The 22,183-nt window shown below is 40.1% G+C and overlaps 1 protein-coding gene across 1 annotated transcript in view; it reads right to left on the bottom strand.

Moving 5' to 3' along the window:
- Window positions 1–22,183, bottom strand: part of LOC136872809 (endothelin-converting enzyme 1) — a 260,882-nt gene that overhangs the window by 155,670 nt on the left and 83,029 nt on the right. Inside the window, exons 6-7 of the mRNA XM_067146647.2 lie at window positions 20,903–21,043; window positions 1,667–1,759 (exon numbers count right to left, since the gene is read on the bottom strand). Of these exons, the coding sequence (XP_067002748.2) occupies window positions 1,667–1,759; window positions 20,903–21,043 (234 nt within the window). The remainder of the gene's footprint in view (window positions 1–1,666; window positions 1,760–20,902; window positions 21,044–22,183) is intronic.

The following is a 22,183-nucleotide window of genomic DNA, read 5'->3' as shown; positions in this document are numbered from 1 at the left end:
CGTCTGTGAGAGTTCGTTCACTACTGTACTCTGGGTTCGAGACCGGCTTTCGCCTGGACTGAACTTAATAGTGCAGTAGGGCACAATACTTACACTAAACCTGCAGCTTTGTGAAGGGAGCAGGTATATCTAGGTGGGAATGAAGGAAAAACATGGTAGCAAACGATCTTAGAGGTCGACGTTAATTAGGAACTAATATTTAGAGGCCCCATGAAGAAAAGAAGAAGAAGACACACTATAATGCCAAACATGACAAATAATTTCTACGTACTTAAGTAAATACACCAGTGATATAAATATCTAATGAAGTCAGTCACACCGTTAGTATGAGTAACTAAAGCCAGTTTCTGATAACCCGTACAAAGAACGGGTACTTCTGCTAGTATTTTATAAACATTTTTGTAAGTGTATTTTGGTGCACAGAATCTAGAAATGACATCTGCTTTATCATGAGAAGTCATCGAGTGGAGATAAAAGACACCAACTGACAGGAATTACTTTTTTCAATTTTCTGCCCAACTTTTACGGGTGTGTGTCCTGAAGGGGTAAAGCTACTACTTTGGATTAGGGCTGAAAATACCTGCTTCAGCAAGCTCGCACATTGTACATTTTTAAGTAAAAATTGGATTTGGTTAAGTGCTCAAAAAGCATTTTAGAATAACAGGAAAATATTTTCAGGAGGCTTTCCTACTTTCCTTCTATTTATAATTTTTAGCAAAAATGGTTATTAAAACATAACAGTATCTAAATTTTTCAAACCAGAGTGAAAATGTTATTCAATTGATACCTAATTCACATGTATTGACTTCATTTTTGCATACGTTAAGGGCTTTACAATATAAATAATACATGATGTTTGCCCAGTTGTACTTCCCCTTATAACTAGGACAGCCATCCAATGTTTCTCGAGGGAATTATGCTCTTACGAGTTAAAAGCATACATTCCAGAGAACCTGCTGACTGACAGCTGTTCGACAGGTTCTGGTGTGTAGAGGTTGCTGTAGCCTGAGATCAAGATTTAGTACCTTCATAATCCGCACCAGCTGAGCAAACACTCGGGACAGCAGACGTCAATATAATCAATCAATCAATACTGATCTGCATTTAGGGCAGTCGCCCAGGTGGCAGATTCCCTATCTGTTGCTTTCCTAGCCTTTTCCTAAATGATTTCAAAGAAATTGGAAATTTATTGAACGTCTCCCTTGGTAAGTTATTCCAATCCCTAACTCCCCTTCCTATTTTACAACCAGCCGCTCTTTCCATGGCCAGCTCTATGTGGCTATGTTAAGAGCCAGTAAAAGAAATGACTCTTTGTCCTTTCTCCAGGTGACTGATCACTGATATAGCATACAAGTGGGGCCTCTGGAAACTAATTCACAGATTTGTTAAGAAATCTTATTTTGTTACCAGTGGTTTAAAAATCCTAGCGTACACGTTAACAGTGAGTACAAACTGAAGTCGGTGACAATGCTAACTGTCAGCCTCTCAACGACGGGTATATTCTGCTGGTCTACTATGAACGTAGGATATGAAGAAACATAATTTTCATAATTATTCACAAAGATATGTTATTTAGATATTCTTTTAAAAGACCAGTATTGGAAGTCTGAATATGTCCATTGCTCTTAAAACTTATAAATTAATATAATATGCTAAAAATACTCACCACAGGATAATTCTTGTTGAGATCAGAGACTGTCACCAATGTATAGTTCTTAGTAATTACACTATGTCTCCGTTCTGACTCTGATGGCTCCATCTTCAAGAGAAAGAATTATTAAGAAATGCTGAATGATATGGACACAGACTTGGAAAAGGAATGCAAGATAACAATAAATATATCTAAAGAATACCTTAATGGACTACAGTCAAATAAAGTCAGGTGATGCAAGATATTTGAGATTAGGAAATAAAGTCTTAAAGGAAATAGACGAATGTTGTTACTTAGGTAGAATAATCAATGATGGCAGAAGTAAAGAGAACAAAATATAGATTAGCACAAACAAAAAAAGCCTTTCTTAAGAGATAAGGCTTTTTTGCATATGATGTTACACTCTATAGAGTAAGAAATATCAATCAATCGTGAATGATCTGCATTACAGGATTGTGAGCAACATCAAAAAACCTCGACAATCATGTGAGATGGACAGTAGATAATGGTATGATGGTAAGTGGGATGAAAATTCAGGCTGCGAGTTTCATGAAGAGAAAAAGTCCTCTCAGTTTTAATTACTGAATTGAAAGGTCTTCATGGGGATGACTGGAAGTAGCTAGGTGTTAATATAAGGAAAGATCTTCATTGGGGTAATCACATAAATGGGACTGAAAATAAAGGTTACAGAAGATCTCTTTGTATGGTAATGAGGGTATTTAGAGGTCATAGTAAGGATGTCTGGCCAGTTAATCTGCTATGGTAATGGAGTAAACCGTACAGCCAGTGTCTCCACGCCGAGTGTTGGGCGGCGGTAAATAGCCTGACCCACTATAAGGACCAACTGCTAAGGGTGGTGGAGTCCTTATAGAAGGGAAATGGGTCCTCAGTGGAGGAAATGCCACTGAAACTCCATTTCAACTGTAGTGTTTGTACTCCAGAGGAGTGACTACCAAATGCGTCTGTTCTCCATGTTAGGAGCGGCCTACAGGTTTCGGCTGGCAGTAGATCTAAAATGCCTTTGGGAGTGGCGAACCCATTGTAATAAAATCCTATATGATGACAAGTGTACTGAAGCACTGGAAAATTCTAGGGCGTTCCCCACAAGCGACGTGCAGAATGCTAGAACATTCCCCACAAGTGACGTGCAATTCTTGTGATGCTTGGAGAAATGTGAGAAATGGGTGACCAGCAACAAAATACATCAGGATAGCTACCATCAATGTACTGACACTAACAGGGAATGTGGAAGAATTTGTAGATTTTATGGTTGACAAAGATATAGCACTGCTGGGAATCGGTGAGACCAAATGGAAAGGAAAAGGTGACAGGAAACTAAAGAAAGGATACACCTTATACAATAGTGGAGGAAAAGAAGCCAAAAATGGTCTAGGTCTCATAATTAGAAAAGACCTAAAGGAATACCTAGAATTGGTGGAAAACATAAATGACAGGTTGATTAAAGTCAGACTGAGACTAGAAACTGGTGTTACAGATAGAATTGAAGGGTATGCTCCACAAACAGGAAATACAGATACGGATCTAAAGGAATACCTTGAATATCTGGAAGGCCATATACAGGACAAACAAGTTGTGATCATAGGAGACATGAATGCCCAAGTATGTCAGCAAAAAAAAAAGAAGATGAAGAGATTATAGGTCCATTTGGATATGAGAAGAGAAACAAGGTTGGAGATATTTTGGTAGACTTTTGTAGAAGAAATGAGCTGATCATTGGTAACACACGGTTTCGGAAGAAAAAGTCAGAAAATAACAAGATATAGTTTGGATAACAAAATCAAAACTCTGATAGATTACATTTTGGTCCAGAAAGGTAAGAGGAATATGTTGGTAGATGTAACATCCCTCCCAAGTGAATCATTCGAAGGAAATCACAGAGTTGTGATAGCTAAGTTAAAGATGGGAAAGATACAAAGGATGACTGAGATTAGGCAGAGAAAGCTAAGAATGTAGAAATTGCAGGCGAAGGAAATAAATGAAGAGTTCCAGACACACATTAAAATAAGTAGGGTATAGCTCAGGAAGACATCAGAAGGGTTGAAGAAGAATGGGCATACTTTAAAACAGTCATGGTGGAGTCTGCAGGAAAGACCTGTGGAAGAGTACCAGGAAGGAAGAAAGTTCAAGAAATGCCCTGGTGGAATGACAGGCTAAAATATATAGTTAAAAGGAAGAAACAAGCTTGGAAAAGTTGGCTGAGAAACAGAACAACAGAATGCAAAACAGAACACAGGCACTGCAAGGACAAGTGCTCCAAGGTGATTCAAGAAGAGAAAAAGAAATACTGGCAAAAATTCACTGAATTTCTGCAAGAAGATACAACCGGAAGAAAAGAGATCTTATTCCAGTAGGTTAAAAAGAAGATAAACCCAGGTGAAAGTGCTAACTTCATTAAAAATCAGTAAATTTGATTTTAATATTATCTGTTGATTTAATGATTTTGGACTCAATAATAATCAAAATAATTTGTTTAGAAGGGATAGAGGTACTTGTATATGATGGTCACACTATGTTGAAGGCCCAGAGTGGGTTAAGCCCATTTTTGATTTTGGAAGTCGAGCGGGACAAAAATCCGGCATGAGATAAAATTGAGTCGTACTGATATTGATGATAAAATAGATGAATCCCGAGGCCTACATAGATGTTATATGCCAATTCCGGTGTTATGAGTGGCAGAAGAGTCCACACACCAAGGATTAATAAATAAAATGTTTGAAGAGTTCCAGTGAAACAAATGGACTTCAAATGAGGAGGAAAAAATAATTTAGCACTCGCAGGGACTGGATGGAGATTCCCAGCCACGAGGTGCCATGGGATTTGAGATTTGTCTTGGGAAACATGGTGTCCCTATAAATTAATAAGAGTACGAAATGAAGTAACGTTGTGATTCGAATACTGTTACTGTGTCCCGACAAATGTGAAATCGGATCTTGGATGTGCATATGGAAGTTAATATGTGTGACTAAATTATAAGGATTGAAAATTAAAATTTAAGAGGTAATAATAATATCCCAAGTGAATAGGGAAGTAACTGATCACTTAGTGCCCAAACAGGATCGGAAACGTGAAGGTTACGGATTAATAATAATAATGGTTAACTTAATTGCTGTGATACAATTGATAATAATTTATTATAGTAGGTCGAGTCGTAAGTCATGCCAACTATTTTTTTTCTCAGGAACAGGAGACAGCACGGAAAATCTAAGATATGCATTTTGAAACGTACGGTATGTACTTGCGTATGATGCCACTAGATGGTGTATGTAAACAACAGTGTGGGTCTAAGCATGCCCCCAAGTTCAGTGTGTGAGTGAGAGCGTCACAAAGTGGAAGGCAACAAGCAGGAGCAACGATCGTATATTAAAATAGCAGTTCTCTGTGGAAGAAATGCACGCCAATGCCATGACCTGTGTTCTGTCACTTTCCTATGAGAATCTCCTGAAGTCAGAATTTGTCTCCAGGCACTATGCATAAGTACATGCCCTATATTTCCAAATGCATATCTTAGATTTTCCGTGTTGTCTGCTGATCGCGAGAAAAAAATAGTTGCCACGACTTATGACTCTGCCCTCGTAGTAATAATAATAATAATATTAATAATAATAATAATAATAATAATAATAATAATAATAATAATAATTGTTACGGAGTTACCCGTGGAAGGCAGAGGTGAAAGAAGGTGCGGGCTGGAATGGGTCTAACTAGAAGGCCGAAAGATGAATTAAAATTTCAATAAAGGTTATATTTTCACAAATAGAAAAACTTTACAAATTGCACATAGAATTTAAACAAATAACAACAACTCAACCACTATCCACTAATCAGGTACAAGGTATAATTTACAAACGAAAGCCCGAGTTTTGGGGTCTTTACAAGTTCTGGGCTTCGAGCCCCAATTACACAATCCTTGAGCTACTAGCCCAACTTTACCAAGGTACACACTTGATCAAAGGGCAGAAAACCCCTTCATTCAAAGAGCATTAGCTCCAAAAATCATAGCGGGCCTTCTAGAGGCACTTTTATCACATCAGAAAGAGCTGACCCGCTCTCAATTTTTTCAAGCCTATTGAAGGCAATACCAGGCTTTTACACATGATTGCCATCAAGGCACAACTTACAATGAAACAGAGGTACCAAGTACCCAGCCTACTGGGCCTTAATAGAAAAATAATAGGTTAATTTAAATGGCCCTCAATGCAAAAAAGAATGGAGGCATGAATTAGCACTCCCAAATACACATTTTAAAACCTCAGAGGCACTAGGCCGATGACACAGCGGCTATTCCCAAACTAGGGAGGTGACTCGTATAAGAAAAATTTAAGACATTACAGGAAGGAAGAGTAGAAAATCAGTTACCAAAACGTAGTCACCTCAAGACCAAAATGAGGGGGAGCTCGAGAGGGTAAAGCACTCTCTATCCCCGATTTACAGTTAAAGTTACATGAAAATTTTACATCAAAATGGTAAAAGTTACATTTTTGGACAGATAGGTTACATCAAAAAGGTTTCGGACCTTCCCCGAGGATTAAACTGCTGAGCTAGCAAGAAAATAAAGATGTTAAATGGCCATTACCTTTTGAAGAGCTGCTGCCCGAAGGAAGAGGCGCTACCCGCCCTCTGCTACACTTCCATACACTAGGCTAGATGTTGTTCGAGTGGCAAAGAACCGTGAAAATCAGCAGTTTTTAAACCCTCAGAGTAAGTTCGAGACCTTTCATGAATAAAACAGCCACACCCACTACATTTTATTGGTCGGTTAAGGTTACTCATCAAAATCGAAGAAGAAAGACATGATTGGCTGAAAATTAATGACAGAAATAATTGATTGGCTAACTTCAAAACTGGCGGAAAGAAAGATTAACATTGCCAACCCACGAATGAAAGAACGAAATTTAGTAAAGAGAAAACTTATGAGTACAAAATTTCTTTAAAAAAGTTCCATAACTTCGCACCAGGGTGCATGATCATAGTTTTTTTGTCGTGACATCTAGAAGAGAATGTCCACACTTCTTGATCAATGGAAAACAAAAACAAATCGAAACACACACACAGTGACATCTTCTGAGAAACTTAAGAATTGATCCAGTTTTTAAAGTTCAGAGTTTCTCCTGTAGAGGAGGATTTATTGGCGCAAGTTTAAAATTGTGGCTTAGGGGTGTACCACCCGGTACAATAATAATAATAATAATAATAATAATAATAATAATAATAATAATAATAATAATTTAAGAAGAATAAGAATAAGAACTTATTATATTATTTCTGAGAATAATAATAATAATAATAATAATAATAATAATAATAATAATAATGGTGAAAAATGAAATTAATATATTAAGTAAATTACGATTAAGTGTTATGATAATGATTATCTCCACTGATAATAATAATAATAATAATAATAATAATAATAATAGAGGCAGTCGTCGTGTGTCGGGTTGGTCAGAAGTATACTTTGTACTCCAATTGGGAGTATACTTACAGTATGTGCGAATATTCCCACGAACGGCACGTCATAATTATGCGAGCAAATTTGAACCTTCCCATACGTTCTTGTCGTATTGACAAATGTAAATATCGATATAAGCTTTGAGTTGATGAGCTATTCCTGGCATGCGCGTGAATCTGGATATGTACGCTTGGGTCCATCTGTCCAATTAGTTTCTGTTTTAGATACAATAACATTTCCATGGTGGGGATCTGGCCTACCTGAATGTAAATACCCGGAGGTGATTCATCACAGGGAACGTGAAGGCGACGGTAATTCAAGTTAACCCTCGTGCTCACTTCTCCTAACAGGATTGTCAGTGGTGTCATAACCACTCATACGGATGTTGGTTTGATCCTCATGGATTAGCTGGTCAAACCCACATAATGTTATCTGCACCATCAGGGGTGTAACAAAGCAACCATGTATTCGTTTCAGGATTGAAACTGTAAGGTGTGAAAGTGTCATGAATTGAAATTTACCAGAGGAAATTAATAAATTGCTCTTTATTACAATTTCAAAAGGAATCGGTTACCATATCTTTTTATTGTAGTTAGTCAAGTATGCCCATGGAATTTAAGTTGTCACTTCCCAGTCCTATTGTGGAGTCCTTTAATTTGTGTCTATGATTGAGCCTTACCCTACCTTAATTTGCATGCCCTGTTCATCCCTGTGTTTATTTATGCGCCTATATTTATATTCTGATGTATATTGACAGCTATTAAAGAACCGGTCACCCCTGAGATTAATGCTAGCCTGGGACTCAGAGGGTGAGCAGGTGCAGTATGGGACCTTCAAGAGGATTACTTAATTTGAGAACTGGACAAAAATCCAAAGAAAAGCAGCTCGATTTCTTCTGGGTGATTTCCAACAAAAGAGTAGCGTTACAAAAATGTTATGAAGTTTGGGGTGGGAAGACATGGGCGTAAGGAGACAAGCTGCTCGACTAAGCGATATGTTAAAAGTAATAAATTTCATCTTGATCCGTGGTAGAATTATTGTATACATAACTAATTCCAACTTGTACGTTGCTGTATCCACAAAGACACACACAAAATGCTGTCAGTTGTATACACTATTTTATCACATATTTACGTCTTCTACGTACACACACTAATAAGCTGCCATCATAACAAAACACTACACGAAGAATTAGAAGAAGACTGCAACAGATGCATGTCAACTACCAACCCAACAAAACTAATTCACATACTTAACTTCAAACACTCAGTTAACATGACTTCCACACAAGTCTCGTTAAAACAACTCCACTCTACCATCAAGACTGTTTCTTTATGTAAGTTGCCTGGCCAGGCTTCTAGAAGAATATGACACAACATATTTCCTTGTAAATTTGAGAGTCTCCAATAGCCTAGTTACAATGTAAAGAATTTTCTACATACTTCTGGTCCCACATAGCATTGTTCTGGACTTAATATTACAGTGTGTTGCACAATGTTATATTGGAATATACATCATATACAGGTAATAATAAATTATATACTATTAATTACATGTTCTTACATTAAAAAACTCATATTAATATATACACAACAGATGTTTCATGACATGGTGCATTAACCTCACATAAAATATGATTGTGATTTATACCAAATAAAGTCCGGACATAACTACGTAAATAATAATAATGATGTAAATGGATATAAACACCTCATAGCCATACCTCACAAGTAATAATAATAATAATAATAATAATTGTTACGGAGTTTTCCGTGGTAGGTAGAGGTGAAAGAAGGTGCGGGTGTGAATAGGTCTCCAGTTACGAAAGCAAAATTAATTTAAAATTTAACAAGGTTATATTTTCTTTTCAAAAACAAAGAAATAACAAGCATGGCAGGTACAAAGTAGCAAATCAAAAAGGGTAGTTACAATATTTACAGGAATTGGGCTTCGCGCCCTGATTTTACACTGCTTGGGCAATCAGCTCAGTTTTACCCCAAACACGAGTTTTAACAGAGGGGCAGAAAACCCCATTCATACCTAGGAGCCCTTGCTCCAAATTACACGGAAAAGCCTCCACGAGGCATACAACACTCAATTTCCAAAAGAGCCACACGCTCTCAAAATTTAAGCCTCTCCCAGACCACACCAAACTCCACCTTCAAGTTGTCCTCACTGGACATAGACACAGGGGTAAAATACCCAACCTACTGAGGTCTATTAAATAAAAATGGGCAATTACATGACCTCTAAAATAACAATTTGAGAGGAGGCGATCTTGCACTCCTAATACACTTGTTTTTAAAAACCTAATCTGGCTCTAGGCCACAAATGCAAGGGCTAATCCCATACTACCGAGGTGACTTAGAAAAGAGCAATTTTTTTTTTACATTAACGAAGAATAGGTTGAGAAAATAAGTTCACCTCAAGACAATGTGAGTGGGAGCTCGAGAGGGTTAGCACTCTCTATCCCAATATGCAGCTTCAAAGAGAATAGAAGAAAAGATCGTTACATTTTAGGAAAAGGTTACATGGAGGAACGCTTCGCACCCGCCCCGAGAGTTAAACTGCTGAGCTAGCAAAGAAAGAATTTATTAATCGGCCATTACCTTATTGATGACCGCTGCCGAGGAAAGAGGCGCTTCCCGCCTCCTGCTATGTACTTTATACACTGAAAGATGGAACAGAAGTGGCCCGGAGACCCTAAAATCAGCAGTTTAAATACTCTCGCAGAAGGTTCTAGGCGTTAGGGGAATGAAAACACCCTCCCGCGATGATTTTATTGGTAGATCAATAAACCCCCTACACAATACTAAGAAGAAACACATAATTGGTGGAAAATTAATTCAAGAAATTCGGGATAGGCTAGATTTAAAACAAGGGGAAAGAAGGGGTTAATATTGCCAACTTAACCAAAGACTGAAAAAAATTTAGCAAAGAACAAACATTTGAAATAAAATTTTCTCCAACAAAATAGTTCTTTGACTCCGCACTAGGTTGCACTATTGTTGATCTTCAGTAGTGTCCTCTAGAAGAGAAAGTTCACACTTCTTACTTCAAGCGAAACAAAACCACATCAAAAATGACACAGTTCAAAAACTCAAAAGTTTCCACGTGGTGACATCTTCAGAGAAAGTAGAGAATTAATAGCGTAGATAAAGTTCAGACTTCCTCCAGCAGAGGAGTTTCAACTGGCGCACATTTTAAATTAGCGGAGTGGAAGTGTACCGCCCGGTACAGACCTCCCCCCCCAAAAGTTCCTCCCAGGGTGACACATGAAATTGTTTGAAAACAAGGTCCAAGTTTTGATGTAGATATGGAGATTAATTGCCAAAAAAATTTATAAGATTTTCTTAATTTGGTTTGATTTAGTTTCAAAATTTTGTTGTTGCAGATGAAGAATAGTTTTTAAGTTTGTAGAAGTAGAATTCTGAGGATAAACTTTTAATACTTAAAAGTGATGAAAAATTTTGCAACGTCCACCAAATATTGCTGTTGAATTCCCGAGTGTAGTCATTGCTTATCGTAACTGTCCATGTAGTTGAGGTTGATGAAGTTGGATGGCCAGACCGGCCGTTGCAGCTTGCGTCCAAAGGAGGCCGCTCGGACCCCTCAAGTACCCTGAGATACCGCTCGCCCGCACTATGAGGGGAGCAGAGGTGTAGAAGCACGCCGCGCCCGCGGTGAACATATACAGGCTGCGGGCAAGTAGCAGGTCGTGCGCCGCACATCAGCCTTGGCCGGGAGGAGAGCTCCGGCTCGCCGTGCACATGTCGTCCTCGCTGGGGCCGAGGGGGCCCTTCCTCAAACCCAGTTGCGGCACGGCGCCGCGCGGCTGCGGGGGCACTGAAACATTAAAGCTAGGCGGCAGAATTGTGTTGGACCATCATGTTTCTTTTGAGGGTACAGGCATGTAGCGAGATTGAGGGGCCAGCGGCGTGCAGATATCCATGGCATTTCATCTAAGCCAGCCACTGTGTGTAGTGGAGCAGGAGACGGGAGCGTGGTAATGGCCGTGGCAAGGACAGGATGGCAGTTTAACAAATCGGGGGAGGTTTCACAGAAATGCTTACATATAAAATAAAATAGAAGGAGCAGAATGCCTTAAGAGTGGAACTCAAAAAAAAATATAACCTTCATATTCCTATCAAATTATATGAAGCAAGTTGACACAAAATTTACACCGGTTTCACCTGGGACAGGTGAACCCTAAATATCCTCTCGGTGGCTGGATTGCTTACTAACAATGTAACCGGCGTAAGAAAATCGAGAATGATGCATGGCCCATGAAATCTGGGGGCAAGCTTGCCCGCGGGAACAAAATTCTTGACCATCACCTGGTCACCTACCTTCAAAGTGGTGGGTCTCCGTCCACGATCATACTTTTCCCTAACCTTTTCATGAGATACCTTAAGATTGGCTTTAGCCTTCTTCCAAAGATCTTTAATATTATCCGGATCTATTGTCTCGGGTAGAATGTCACTCAGAGACCAAAGGTTAGAGAGCGGCGTGTTGGGAACAAACTTGAACATCAAGGAAGCTGGAGTGAACTTATGAGATTCATGAACCGCCGAATTCAAAGCAAAAGCTAACCAATGCAGGGACGTGTCCCACCTGGAATGATCTTCATGATGATAGGCAATAAGTGCGGACCTGAGATTACGATTAACCCGTTCAGCCAGAGATGGTTGAGGGTAATAAGCAGAAGTAGTTACATGAGAGATGGATAAGTCAAAACAGAATTTACGAAATAAGTTAGATGTAAAAGCCTTAGCATTATCAGATACAATATATTGGCACGGACCAAAAGAAGCAAAAATAGAATTTAAGCAAGTAATGGTAGACTGAGCGGTAGCCAGCTTAGTCGGAAATAACCAAGAAAATCTGGTAAAACCATCTACACACACAAGGATGAACTTGTTGGCATTACCCTTTGACTGGGGGAATGGTCCTACATAATCAATATACAGGCGTTCCATGGGGCGCGACGCTTGCTGAGAAGACAAGAGGCCTACCTTGGTGGACATGGTCGGTTTACTAAGCAAACAGGATTTACAAGCCTTTACTAGTTCACGGATTTCACCGTCCATACCTTTCCAGATGAACATTTCACGAATCTTTTCACGAGTTTTAAAGATACCAAGATGCCCTCCTAATGGGGTCTCATGATAATACTTGAAGATCATAGGTACAAGAACCGCTGGAACAACAACTTTTATCATCTTATCATGCCTCGAAGGGCAACATAGAACACCATTCCTCAGAACATAAGGGACAACACGTTCCCCAGAAGAAAGGGTTTCCATTATCGGAGCCAGCGTCGGATCTTCACGTTGGTATTTCTCGATATCCCTAAAGAGCATGGGAGCATCTGTTAGGATGGCATTAACCTCAGATAGTATGGACTCGGAAGGTGATGAACTGTCGACCGGTTCGTGGGTCTCGACGTCGTTAGAAAACATACGGCTGAGTCCATCAGCAACAACATTTTCGGTACCTCTGATATGTCTAACATCAAACTGGAAGGCAGAAATACGGATGGCCCAGCGGGCTATACGACCAGTACGACGTGGCCTACCTAAGACCCAGCTTAAGGCTTGATTATCTGTCTCCAGGTCGAATTTGACATGTTCCAGATAGAGACGGAACTTCTCTAAGGTGAATAAGACTGCCAAACCTTCGAGCTCATAGATGGAATACTTGGCTTCTTGAGCCGACAATGTCCTAGACGCATAGGCAATGGGGCGCCTCCCTAGTTCAGTCTCTTGAAGAAGGACTGCAGCTACTGCTGACGACGATGCGTCGGTTTGGACAATGAATTTCTTCGAGAAATCAGGCATAGCAAGTACAGGGGCATTACAAAGAGCTAATTTAAGGTCTTCAAAAGCAGCTTGTTGAGAAGGTCCCCACTCGAATTTGATGCCTTTCCTACGAAGAAGGTTTAAGGGCGCTGCTCTATTAGCGAAGTTAGGAATAAACTTCCTGAAGAAATTCACCATACCAATGAACCTGGCGATACCTTTAATGTCCTTGGGAGGTTTAAAATCACGGATGGCCTGTGTTCTAGAATGATCGACTGCTACACCATCCGGTGACACAATATGCCCTAGGAAAGACATAGAGGGCTTAGCAAAGGCAACCTTGGACAACTTAACCGTTAACCCAGCCTTACGAAGGCGATCGAGAACTTCTCGCAGATGATCTAGATGTTCTTCAAAAGTCTCTGAAAATACGACGACATCGTCCAAGTAGTGATATAAGTACTCAAATTTGATGTCGGAGAAGACCCTATCTAGTAGCCTAGTGAGTACAGCTGCTCCCGTGGGGAGCCCGAAAGGCACGCGGTTGTATTCGTATAAATTCCAGTCCGTGGCAAACGCTGTAAGATGTTTAGACTCTTCGGCAAGGGGAATTTGATTATAGGCCTGATTCAAGTCCAAGATAGTAAAGAACTTGGACTTACGAAACCATGAAAAACAAGAATGAAGGTCGGGAAGGGGCACAGATTGTAACACCACCTTCCGATTGAGAGCCCTGTAATCAATGACAGGCCTGAAGCCTCCTTGGGGTTTCGGGACTAAAAAAATAGGCGAAGAATACGCTGACTTAGAGGGCCTAATAATACCGTCCTTCAACATCTGATCGATGATTTCTTTTAGAGCCTTCATTTTAGGTGGAGATAGCCTATAAGGTGGAAAACGGACAGGAATCGAATCCGTGACCTCAATTTTGTATTCAATGAGGTCAGTAACACCAAGAGTATCAGAGAACACCTCGGGAAACGACTGACACAATTTGCGAATACTATCAGCCTGCTCCTCAGGTAGATGTCTAAGGTCTAACAACATCTCATCCTGGGTAGGCGAAATAGAAGAACATGATGCAGAATTACACTTTAATAGAGGGATATTACAATTAGAGGCAAATTTGAAAGTGCAAGACCTACTCTGAAGATCGAGCACAAGACCAGTGTGAGAAATAAAGTCCGCTCCCAATATAATGGGGCAAGACAAATGCTTGGCCACAAACAATTTAACTTTCCATGTGAATTGAAAAATACGAATTTTGACATATAAGGAACCGAGAATTTCTAATGGAGAGGAATTAGCTGAAACGTATTGGATCGCCGACAAACAATAGTTAGGAAGCTTACAAACAGATTTCAATTTTGAATACCAATCAGCCGAAATAATAGAACAAACACTACCTGAATCTAAGAGAGCTGTTATAGGCTCGTTATTTAACTCAATTTTGAGGAAGGGGACCGGTGCGGGGGAATCCGCCGCAATCCTAAGACACTCTTTGGGACCTTCAAAAGATGAATTTGAAAATTGCTCGTTCCCTGAATTTACAACCTGTTTAGCCGGGGCTGAGTCTCGGGAAGATGGATTAGTCGACTCAGCCGAAGCCACTAGTCACTTTTTTTTATTGGCATAGGTGGAATTTTTACCAGAAGTTGAGCAGGAGGGGGTGCTATTCGAATTGGGACAATTCTTGGCGATATGTGAGAAAGCCCCACATTTAAAACAGCCTTGTGATGACCCGGCTCCATTCCTTGTCCCACTTGACTTGATCAGTGGACACTTGTTGCGCAGATGGTCAGGCGACCCGCAAGCATAACATTTACGGGGATTGACTGGTCGGCGAGGTGGAGGCCGAGTATTACTAAAGGAAGGCGGGGGTTCTTTCGCGACACGCAAAGAATCGGCGTATCTAACTCCTTCCGCTGAGACGGCCAATGCTTCAAGTTCAGAGAAAGTTTGCGGGCACGCCGCGAAACACAAATATGACCTGTAGGGTGGTGAAATCCCTTCTACAATAGCTTGTACAATCTGATCCTCAGGGAAATGAAGAGCAAACACCCTAGTATAAAACTTAATGTCCTGTATGAAATCAGCCAAGTTTTCATCCAAGCGTAGTACACGGTAATAGTACTTCTGAATAAGGGAGGACCTGGCCCTAGCCGGGATGAAGTTAGCTAGCAAATGGGCATGGAAATCCTCAATAGATGATTGCTCGGCAATGGCTCTTATGATTTTATCTGAGAGAATACCAATAGCATACGGATAGATAATTTGCAAAATTTGACATGGAGAAAGAGAAAACACAAGGGCATGATCCTGAAATTCAACTAGAAATCTTAAAAAAGAAATTACATCACTGGTGGTATTAACGGAAAACTTAGAGATACCTCGGAGCAACATTGCCAATGGATGAGGCAAGCTGCTAAACCCGGGTGACATAGTAGGTAAAGGTTTCAATGGCAAAGAAGTTAATTCAGAACGGATGTTACTCAATGATGCACGACGTTCAGATTCGTTGTCCAATGGGGCAGGGATAGTTTGAGCAGCAACGGTTATCCTATTAACTTCTCCCTTGGGAGGCGCTTCCTCACTACCTGCATTCACTGTGGTGGGTAGATCGCTTTTGGGAGGAACCTCCCCTGTTAACAATTGAGTGACCTTGCTAGATAATTCAGACATATTTTCAAGCAGCGTACTAGCTTCCTTCTTCTGAACGTCATTCAACTTTAGAGACAACAGATCGTTAACCCTATTCGAAAAGTGATATAGCCTAGCTTGCACACGCTTAATTTGATTAGGAGAAGGATCATTTTCATCAAAAAAACTAACTACAGAAGCTAGCCCAGTAATATTCTCCGTGATCGTGGAAAGAGAGTCGTCAATTTCTTTCTCTCCCAAATTGGGGATGGAAATGGGCAAATCTAGGGACTCTCTAAGCTTGTTTGTGTCTACTGCAACCGTGCCTCCAGATTGTACATTTCTAATAGTCAATTCATAGATCAACTCCTCCTTGCGCAAATAGTTAAGATGGAGAACATCGCGAGGGCCGGGCATGGTGACAGAACAATTTTGAAAAACTCAAAAAATTCCAGCAACTGGGAAAATAGTTAGAGTTCGGAACAAACAATGTTTAGCCGTCAAAAGGGGCTAAATTGAGACCCATTCAACCACGCTCTGCTACCACTTGTTACGGAGTTTTCCGTGGTAGGTAGAGGTGAAAGAAGGTGCGGGTGTGAATAGGTCTCCAGTTACGAAAGCAAAATTAATTTAAAATTTAACAAGGTTATATTTTCTTTTCAAAAACAAAGAAATAACAAGCATGGCAGGTACAAAGTAGCAAATCAAAAAGGGTAGTTACAATATTTACAGGAATTGGGCTTCGCGCCCTGATTTTACACTGCTTGGGCAATCAGCTCAGTTTTACCCCAAACACGAGTTTTAACAGAGGGGCAGAAAACCCCATTCATACCTAGGAGCCCTTGCTCCAAATTACACGGAAAAGCCTCCACGAGGCATACAACACTCAATTTCCAAAAGAGCCACACGCTCTCAAAATTTAAGCCTCTCCCAGACCACACCAAACTCCACCTTCAAGTTGTCCTCACTGGACATAGACACAGGGGTAAAATACCCAACCTACTGAGGTCTATTAAATAAAAATGGGCAATTACATGACCTCTAAAATAACAATTTGAGAGGAGGCGATCTTGCACTCCTAATACACTTGTTTTTAAAAACCTAATCTGGCTCTAGGCCACAAATGCAAGGGCTAATCCCATACTACCGAGGTGACTTAGAAAAGAGCAATTTTTTTTTTACATTAACGAAGAATAGGTTGAGAAAATAAGTTCACCTCAAGACAATGTGAGTGGGAGCTCGAGAGGGTTAGCACTCTCTATCCCAATATGCAGCTTCAAAGAGAATAGAAGAAAAGATCGTTACATTTTAGGAAAAGGTTACATGGAGGAACGCTTCGCACCCGCCCCGAGAGTTAAACTGCTGAGCTAGCAAAGAAAGAATTTATTAATCGGCCATTACCTTATTGATGACCGCTGCCGAGGAAAGAGGCGCTTCCCGCCTCCTGCTATGTACTTTATACACTGAAAGATGGAACAGAAGTGGCCCGGAGACCCTAAAATCAGCAGTTTAAATACTCTCGCAGAAGGTTCTAGGCGTTAGGGGAATGAAAACACCCTCCCGCGATGATTTTATTGGTAGATCAATAAACCCCCTACACAATACTAAGAAGAAACACATAATTGGTGGAAAATTAATTCAAGAAATTCGGGATAGGCTAGATTTAAAACAAGGGGAAAGAAGGGGTTAATATTGCCAACTTAACCAAAGACTGAAAAAAATTTAGCAAAGAACAAACATTTGAAATAAAATTTTCTCCAACAAAATAGTTCTTTGACTCCGCACTAGGTTGCACTATTGTTGATCTTCAGTAGTGTCCTCTAGAAGAGAAAGTTCACACTTCTTACTTCAAGCGAAACAAAACCACATCAAAAATGACACAGTTCAAAAACTCAAAAGTTTCCACGTGGTGACATCTTCAGAGAAAGTAGAGAATTAATAGCGTAGATAAAGTTCAGACTTCCTCCAGCAGAGGAGTTTCAACTGGCGCACATTTTGAATTAGCGGAGTGGAGGTGTACCGCCCGGTACAATAATAATAATAATAATAATAATAATAATAATAATAATAATAATAATAATAATAATAATAATAATAATAATAATAATAATAATAATCCTACGCCCTAGTTAACGCACATGCTCCTACAAACGATAAGAACAAGTCTGATCCAGACGAAGTTGATAATTTCTGGGACCTACTGGATGAAAAATTAAACAAAATCCCCAAACACCATGTCAAGCTTCTTTTGGGTGACTTCAACGCACAACTAGGTCGTGAACAGAAGTACAAGAAAGTTATAGGAAATTACCCTGCTCACAAAAGAACCAATCCCAACGGCAAAAGACTGGTGTCCATTTGTGAAAATCACAACCTGCAGGTCATGTCGACCCACTTTCGCCATCTACCCAGAAAGCAAATGACTTGGCGTTCTCCTGTCCAAGTTCTCGGAGAGTTCCAAATTGATCATGTTGCAATCTCCAGGAGAAACGGCCCTGATATTATGAATGTCAAGGTAAAGAAAGGCATCAATGTGGCCTCAGATCATTATATGTCTCTTATCAAATTCAAACCAATTCCCGCAAACACAAGGAAGACAACCAAACAGATCACATGCTTCGACAATGATAAACTTCGGCAAAGGGTCGAAGAGTTCCAGGAGAAGGCTAGACCAAATGATACTGACTTTAACAACGCCAAAAGTCTCCTTGTTGAGGCCGCCAAAGACGTTGCAAAAATCAAGAGAAGCAAAAAGCATGCCTGGTGGAATAGTACCTGCGAATCAGTCCTCCAAGAAAGACTCAATGCATGGAAACAGTACTACTCCACGAAATCAGAAAATGATTGGGAAACCTACAAAACCCAACGTGCCCAAGCAGCTAGGGTGTTCAGAACTGAGAAACGTAAATACAAAATATCTCTCATTGAAAAGATAGAACAAAACTTTAGGAAGAATGAAAGCAGAGAGTACTACAGAGCCTTCAAACGCAAACTCACTGGCTATAAACCACCATCTCTATGCTTTGAGCGAAAGGACGGCACACTGGTGACGTCAAATGAAGAAAATTGCAGCATTCTGACAGATTACTTCAAGAATTTACTTAATTGCTCTAAACCACAAAGCCCCATCTAGACCAAGGAACCCTACTCAGGTACCCAGATTCCAGACCACCCAACAGAGATGAAATCAAGCTCCACATTGCCCGTCTCAAAAATAACAAAGCACTGGGGGAAGACTCAGTAGTAGCAGAACTATGGAAATATACCCCAGAGGAATCACTTGATATCTTGCAAAAGCAAATAGAAGAAATTTGGAACAAGGAGACCCTACCCGAAGATTGGAAAATAGCTTTGATCCATCCATTACACAAAAAAGGCAGCATGAAGAACATCAACAACTACAGAGGAATATCTTTGCTACCCGTGACTTACAAAATTCTATCACTTGCCATCCTGGAGCGTTTGGAAGCACAAGTCGAACATCAAATAGGTGAATACCAAGGAGGATTCAGAAAAGGTTGCTCAACCGCTGAACAGATCCAAAATCTCAAAACGACCATCAGATATTGTACACTAAGGTCCAAGCAGTATGTGTCTGTCTTTGTGGACTTTAAGAAAGCGTATGACTCCATTGACCGGGAAGTCCTGCTAAACATCTTAAATGAATTTGGAATTGATTTGAAACTGCTGGCATTAATTAGAGCCACCCTGACCGATACAAAATCCAAGGTGAAGTTCCACGGATGTCTCTCGCATTCCTTTGACATCAAAACAGGAGTCTGACAAGGTGATGGGCTATCCCCGATACTCTTCAACTGTGTTCTTGAAAAGATCATTGGAACCTGGCGGGTGAGATTACAGGAAACCAACTACAGTCCATTGAGAATAGGAACCAAATCCAAGGGGATCGCAACAGACTGCTTAGCATTTGCCGATGATATTGCTGTTCTCTCAAACGACATAGAAACCGCTAGTGCTCAAGTTGAAATTTTAAAGGAAATTGCCAAACAAACTGGTTTGCAGATATCGTTTGAGAAAACAGAAATAATGACTAACATCAAAGAGGCTCCACCAAAACTCCATACAAAATATGGGGACATCACCCAAGTAGACAAATTCAAATACCTGGGTGAGATCATCATGAAAAATGGACTGGACAAAGAAGCACTTCAGGAGCGAGTACGCAAACTGGAAATAGCCTACCGAACATCCCGCACAATCTACAACAAAAAATGCCTTTCCCAAAACACCAAGATACGTCACTATGAAACAGTTCTGAAGCCAGTAGTTCTATATGCAGCCGAAACCCTGTCTCTAAATGCCAACAAAGGACTCCTTGAAGAACTGGAGAAAAGAGAAGGGAAAATTGTGAGAGGAATCTTGGGATCAAAGTACAGAAATGGAATCCACCAAAAGAGATTGAACAAGGAAGTCTACAGCAAAATAGAGAAAATTACCGACAGAATCAGAAAAAGACGGGCACGATTTTACGGTCATCTGAAAAGAATGGATGAAAGAAAGTTACCTAAAGAAATCTTTCACTTTTTTGATTCAAACCCCAAGACTTCAATTCCCTGGTTTAGAAATACCAAAGAAGACCTGCAAATGCCACATATCTCAGCTGAAGACGCCCTTAACAGAGATCTCTTCCGCAAGAAAATATTGACGAACGGGCCAAACCGAGACGAGCAACCGAAGAGAAGACACGGTGCCCCTTGGACAGAGGAGCATAGCAGGCCCACTCACAAAGAATGAGGGGAATTTGGGCTCTAAAGAAGGCCAAGTTCAGTGTCAAATGCAACAAGACTTAACGTGGTCCTTGATGGCCCCAGTGAATTTTATATATATATATATAATAATAACAACAACATTTGCATTATTTACCCATGGGTTAAAGAATATTGTTTCCAAGTTATATTAGGGATTAGGGATTGGAAAAATTTGTCAAAAGAAATGTTCGATATTTCCAAATTCTTTGAAATCATTTAATACAAGACTAGGTGAACTACAGATAGGGAATCTGTCACCTGAGTGACTGCCCTAAATGCAGATCAGTGGTGGTTGATGATGATAAGTAACACAGGAGTTGTTCATTTCAGTTTAGGAAAATGTAGGGGTAAGAATTGTAGAGGGATCTGAAGACATGAATATGGCAAACAGATTAGATGTAGGATGTGGTAGACACCAATGCTGGAAACCAGTCTTTAGTTCAATGTTCCAAGCAGTAGCACAGTTATGTTACTTTTAGGAGAGATTCATAAGGTCATCTGAAATGAGCCAATTCTACATATCACTGAATTAGTTCTAATTAACATCATACATTTGTAGACTTCAGATTACCTTGTAAAATATACTCATCCATTCCGCTGAGCTTAGGACTGCATCATAGTGATGTAAGTGGATGGTGTAGTTATCAGTTCTATTCAGTGCCGCAAATATTTCACTGATTCCATTGCCAAGTGATGTTATCTTTAAATCAACCTGAAAGAAAAACAAAACATTCTCATACCATGGATACCTTTGTAGCCATTACTGCAAAAGAAATTGAAGAAGAAAAGTCAGGTTGTGAGTTTTGCAAATAGGATAGGTCCTCTCAATTTCAATTACTGCGTTGATGGGGTGAGTGTTCCTTATGGGGATCACTGTAAGTACCTAGGTGTTAATAAGTTGTGTATTGTGTACAAATTTTCAGGGATGATGGAGGATGGAAAATGGATCAATTTGTGATAAGGGACATTAGAGTCAAATGTTACTAAAAACCCAAGTTGTTTAACATCTGTTCAGGAATCCCTGGATCAGACTTTCCCTGCAAAGTGGATAGGAAGAGGAGGTCCAGTTTTGTGGCCCACTCATTCAGCTGATCTTACCTCACTTGATTTCTTCTTTTGGGGTCATATGAAAAGCCTTGTGTATGAGGCACCTGTCAAGACTGAAAAGAATCTCTTGGCAAGAATTCCCACTGCCTGCGACACTGTTCAATAGACACGGGGTTATTCGAACGGATACAACAGAGCTTTGTGCACCATGCAATGCCTGCACTGATGCAGGGGCATATCTGGAATATTTTGTTGTAAACGGAGCAGCTTATCAAACTTGTGCAGGTAAACGGACTTAAGTCAGTAGAATTTTGCTCAACTTTCGACTTGATCGTTTCCGTAATGTGGTTCCTTATCTCAAATTGATCCATTTGCCGCCCTTCATCATCTCTGAAAGTTTGTAAAATCATGACGGATACACCCTGTATAAGGAAAGATCTTCATTGTGGCAATCACATAAATGGGATTGTAAATAAAGGGTACAGATCTCTGCACATGGTTATGAGGGTATTTAGGGGTTGTAGTAAGGATGTAAAGGAGAGGGCATATAAGTCTCTGGTAAGACCCCAACTAGAGTATGGTTCCAGTGTATGGGAATCTCACCAAGATTACTTGATTCAAGAACTGGAAAAAAAATCCAAACAAAAGCAGCTCAATTTGTTCTGAATGATTTTTGACAAAAGAGCAGTGTTACAAATATGTTGCAAGGTTTGGGCTGGGAAGACTTGGGAGAAAGGAGATGAGCTGCTTGACTAAGTGGTATGTAATCTTAAATAATCAAATTTATTTAAAATTGTTCCACCTA

Source organism: Anabrus simplex, chromosome 4, assembly GCF_040414725.1.
Source record: "Anabrus simplex isolate iqAnaSimp1 chromosome 4, ASM4041472v1, whole genome shotgun sequence".
Classification (NCBI taxonomy): Eukaryota; Metazoa; Arthropoda; class Insecta; order Orthoptera; family Tettigoniidae; genus Anabrus; species Anabrus simplex.
Note: the sequence above shows the minus strand (reverse complement) of the source record. Positions and strands in the feature narration are given on the sequence as shown.